General features: G+C 41.8%; 1 protein-coding gene across 1 annotated transcript in view; it reads left to right on the forward strand.

Moving 5' to 3' along the window:
* Positions 1-5,512, forward strand: part of LOC118328771 (metabotropic glutamate receptor 7-like) — a 119,918-nt gene that overhangs the window by 84,332 nt on the left and 30,074 nt on the right. Inside the window, exon 7 of the mRNA XM_035662670.1 lies at positions 522-676. Within this exon, the coding sequence (XP_035518563.1) occupies positions 522-676 (155 nt within the window). The remainder of the gene's footprint in view (positions 1-521; positions 677-5,512) is intronic.

Genomic DNA, 5,512 nt, shown 5'->3' on the forward strand with positions numbered 1-5,512 from the left:
ACTTTGTCCACCAAGATTAACGTTGGCTTACATCATTTTCTTACGTCTAACTAATTGAGAATTTATTTCCACCAAACCACAGTTGTTGGTTGTTGGATATAAAAGACGGTTTTAGTGAGTTTTATCTTGTTTACGGATGGGAATGCAAATTGTCAGATTCATCAGAATGCCTCAGAGCGATCAGTACCTTTTGATCAATACCTTCTATAAATACAAGCACATTAGGAAATGTGCTGCTGGAAACTCACAAGAAGAAGGGGTCATTGCAGAGAGGAAGAAGAGAGAAAGTGCTCGTTATATCTATAAAATATAAAGTCAGAATGGCAACACCAACACTAAACTAAAACTACAAGAGCTTAAATTACAGGATTTAAATGTGTTTGACACCAGTTTTTTTCCCAAATGGAGCTTCATGATACAGTAAAAACATAATATTGGACCGTTTTGATATTTCCATATGATTCACTGATGATGATTATGTCTCTGAAAAAAAACGATTTCAAAAAAATTATTTTTTTCAGGGGGATCCTGAACGCCAGTAAGCGAGCGGAGCAGGTCGGTCACTTCATGTGGATTGGGTCCGACAGCTGGGGAGCCAAGAACAGTCCCATCCACCAGCTGGAGGACGCCGCCGTCGGAGCCGTCACTATACTGCCAAAGAGAGCCACCATCAACGGTACGTCCAGCGTTTATTCATACAAGTGTATATCACTTTCTTTCTTTGGTCGGCTGCTGTGATACTTCTTACCGTCGGTATCATCTCGGTCTCCTGTGATAAAACTATAGACGATGATTATAAATCAGCACTACTGTATTAGTTCTTACTGGATTACTTACTGCGATTGATTGATTCCATCACTGTTGGGGGGGGTTTGGGGGGATAATTTCTGATTTAATGTTGTTCCTGTGAAGGTTGAAAGCTGCTCAGTGACACATCTAACTGCAGTGAATTAAGAGTTAATTTACTCTGGTTTGATGACATTAAACACAGTAACAAGGTCATTCACTGAGGCTCCAACCAGGACTCTGACTGTAGACCAGACCAGGACACAACATCTTGTTTCTGTCTGGTTTGAATGAAGTTTGTTTTAAGTTTACTTAACAAGGTCTTAGTTTGGTATAAGATAGAAACTTGAATGTTGTTATTTCCTGTTTAATGCAGTAAACGCGTTTTGTGGTTGAACTTTCTTGACATTTGTTGAGTTTATTTTCTCGAGTAAAGCTGTTAGAGCTCGTTACAGGTAGTGAACTTGGACTGACGGTGGCCAGTTAGAAAACTTTAACATATTGCACAACCTGGTTCCTGCAGGGGTTATATTTAACTTCCTTTCAATGAACAAGGATCTTCTTGTGTCCTCAGACGTTGGTATTTGTCTTTGACAAACATGCATTTTTCTTTGGGATGAGAATTTTATTTTACTGATGTTTAAACAGACGGACGGCAGAGTGTCTGTATTTGGTACTTACTGTTTGCGATATGTACTTTTTGTTAGAAGCTTGAATTGATACTCATCAGTTCTGAGTACCAGCACTTCAGATTTTTGTCCACGCGAGGACCCTTACTACTTATTGAGTGCCACCACTCCTGGTGAGCATGGTCGTACCCTCCACTGAGGTCACTGAGGTGTGATCTCACTCTCTATTGAGGGTTGTACAATAAAAGTCAAGAATAATTGTCTAAAAATAATTACTTTAATGCCCCAAAACCCTCCAAGGAAGTTCAGTTCAGACCTCAGTACAGCAATAATGGTGAGATACTCCTAAGCTAGTGTGTAACTGTCTCTGTAAACACAGCTAGCTTAATGCTAAGTAAACGAGAATCAGGCTACTGGACTCTTTAACAAATCATTTTCAAGAACTTTTTCTCTGACATACAGGACAGCACAACACAGTGCTGGTCAGTGTTTATGGGACACTCCACGTTAGCTTAGTCACGATCTTCACTCACAGCTCTGGAAATAACACTCGGTAGTCTCGAGGTTCAGTGGTAACTTTATTTGTTATAGAGCCAACAGTATACAGAAAAGAGAGAAATCCTCCCTGTGTCGCCCTTTAAACTAATGCTGGTTTCTGTACCTTACTTATTATATATTGGTGAGGAAGAACACTGACCCTGATATCCGAGGACCAGCGTGTCTGTTCCACGCTTTAACTTTAACCAGTAATTTAATTAATTAAATGCCATTTTTTAATTCAGACTCGTCTAAAAGTAATTAAACACTCAGAACAGTTAAATTGATCAGTTTAAAGTTTAAACACAGTCAGTCGTCCCTCCGTTAGCTAGCTGCTATATCCTGTTGTTTGTTCCATTATCAGATTTAAATGTCAGTAACACGTTGGGATGCTACAGAAATATGAAACAAACATATGATTGATTGTGAAGAAATGAAGATGTTGTTGATGCTATTAGACGAAGAGAGATCACTCTCATTGATTGATGGTTATTGATAACCTGATCTATGAGGATTGGACTCTGATGGAAACCACAGAACGTAGCTGACGGCCGTTACAGAGAATAATGTTAGCTTTGAGGGAGCAGGTTAGCTAACTGTCAGTCAGCAGATACAACAAGGCTAACTTACTATATTTGTGTTTAACTTCAGCTGGAACATTTATAGTTTATCTCAGTCTGTCCCTGATTGACCTCTAGATGAGCTGTGTGAGGTTCAATGGACTGAAACCAGCTGCTAGAGTCCCAAAGCAGGAACCAAATGTTGGACTAGAACTTCTAAAGGGGGACAAAGAGGACTCTTAAAACCAGTGGGGGCATTGGTGGATGGATGGGGGGACTGCTGCCTGCTGGGGTAGTAAAGACCTCATTAAACCAGCGTTGTTTGTTAATATAGAATAGAATATAATTTAACCTGTTTGTGAGGAGGGAAACCTGGAACTGCTCCTTTAAGCTGTCAGAGGCGATGAAGAGACGTTTACAGAGCTGACAGTTTCTCTGTGGGATAATACAGACGAACAAAATGCAGATCAGAGGATGGAGGTTGGAATCAGACTGGTACTGACGGCGTTCCTCTAATGACGGCGTTCAGTCTGTCGTATCAAACAAAGATGTTGACGAGGATATAAAACTGCGTTTGTTGTAGCAGTTCTGTTAAAATGAAGGTTTGGACTTCAAATAAAATATGAAACCTTTGTTCTTTGTGTTTTTTTTCTTCATACTTGTTTCGACAGCGAGCAGCTTAATGAGAAGCAGCCAAATCTGATTTTGCTGTGTGGAATCTAAATCCTCCTGCACACATAGAAAAGCCTCAGTAATCCTGTTGCCACTGTTTCTGTTGTAACATCAATTTCTGCCCCTTTTCTTCTCCTCAAAAACATATTTCCAGCGTCGTGAGAGGGGCTCAGAGTCACCTTGGATCTGCCTTCAGGGGCCGGCGCTCATAAACGGCGTCCTCTTCCCTCCACGTGCTCTTTGACACCTTCTGTCCCCTCGTTTCTGACAAATGATTCATGGAAAGACGTTTTTCTGGGCATAAAGACGGCAGAAGAGGATGCTGGGCCGTGACGGGCAGCGTGAGCAGCAGACCCATTCAATCAGAGCGGCGCTATAAGATGGGAACATGGAGGAAGAGTTTGGCTTTATGATGACCAGATTAACCTGCCGGGACCTTCATTAGATCCTAATTCCTCCCACACCATCAGTAGTTAGTGCAGTCAGAATATTACCTGCCCACATAGGTTGTGTGTTCATTTATCAATATTATCAATATTATCAATATGAACCACGCTGTAGTGTTAACGGTCTCACTCCCAACTTGTCAGATTCAGCCGATTGGTCCAAACTACTGCTGAGAGTATTCTTTAAGGTTCTGGTGGGTTTAGGGTTCAGTTGTATGCGGCAGCCACCTGTTGATCAATATTTGTTCATTATTTCATAAACTGAGCAGAAATAAATTAAAGGTTTGGGCGACTGCAGTCGCTAACAGGGCCTTCTTACAGTCTGGGGGTCTGATCCTGTCCCCCCTCACTCTGAGATTACAGATGGTGGAAATGGATGAGGAAGGACAATGGGATTATAAATAAATCAGAGGGAGAGAGACAGTGAGAGAGACAGACAGACAGGATAAAGGCTGTAGAAGAGGACTCTAGCTGAGATGGATCCAGTTTCTGGAGTCGAAGGTTTTTGATGCTGCAGAAGAACTTGTGAACAATAACCATCAGTCTGTAATCCTCCTGTTTATTATTCAGAGCTGCTGCTACATCAAAGTCCTCATACAGACGATCCTGGTCTCCACGTGCTCCTGATAATGGATACCTTTATCATGCTCCACCAGAGAGCTAACGTTACGCTATGAGCGGTTGATTGGCGCTCCACCAACCGACGGTTGGCGATAGATTCAGCTGGTTTTAACACAAAAGTTCATGAAGAGTTTTTGAGAATGGATCCAATATCACAGCATTCAGTGAATGAAACACACCAGAATATTACAGCTAACGAGCTAACGAGCTGCTGGCTGGTTTGTATTTATCTACAGAATGAACCTGAAACTTTAGTTTTCTGATTCACAAACCTGTGACGGAGGTCTGACTGCAGGCGAGGACACGCAGAGGAAACACAGAGGGAGGATTTTATGAGGAGAGATGTCAGCTCCCTCCTCTTCCTCCCTCCTCTTCCTCCCACTCCTCTCCATCCTCTTTGTTTGAACCAGAGCTGGTGGGTTCAGTGTACCCATGTGTACTCGGGAGATAGGAGGATTTTAATCTGGCTCTGTTTAAAACATGATCGCTATCCGCCGAGATGGATGTCCTCCTGCACATGTTTGCTCCAGTAAACAGGAAGTGACTGGGAGCTTGCAGTTAGCACGAATTAGCATGAAAGACGGCGTTCCACGGCTGAGGACCGGAGACGTTACGAATGTATCCGACTCAGAACTGAAGGTTTATATTTGTCCGTTTGCGTTCTATGTGTTGTATGCGTCAGCTTCCGTACACAGTAATCTCATTAATCCCTCAGATTCATTATGAACACTAATGATTCTGGTACTGATGTTTGAAATGAATCCGTCCAGAACCGGCAGCTCATCCTCAAAAAGCGAGTGTGACGGGGCTGCACGTTATAACGAGGCTTCATCATTATAGATTATTTATCTCGCTCCGCTGCCTCTGCTGTTATTCATCAGCTGCTACTGGATGCAGCCTGATTCACATTTATTAAAAACAATCTGTTTATGTTGTTTTACACATTTATAAGGTAAATACAAAAATAATAACAAAATTACAAATTAAAATATCCTGTGAATTTACAGATCTAATGTAACACAGTCCACCACACAGAGTCCACCACACAGGAATTATTAGACAAAAATACTATCTTAGCGCATATGTTAGTTGGCTAACGCTAGCTATGATGCTAACTTTTGTATTCTGACAAACTATGTTGATTTTAGCCAACTATAAATGATGTAGCGGTACAAAGTAGGGGCATCCAGTTAGCTAACTGTAGCTAAGCTAACTGGGGTTGTCTGGCTGTATCTTGGCTGTACGGTGTGGGTCTGGTGTC

This window comes from Morone saxatilis, unplaced genomic scaffold (genome assembly GCF_004916995.1).
Source record: "Morone saxatilis isolate NCDOM2014 unplaced genomic scaffold, NCSU_SB_2.0 Contig18, whole genome shotgun sequence".
NCBI classification, from domain to species: domain Eukaryota; kingdom Metazoa; phylum Chordata; class Actinopteri; family Moronidae; genus Morone; species Morone saxatilis.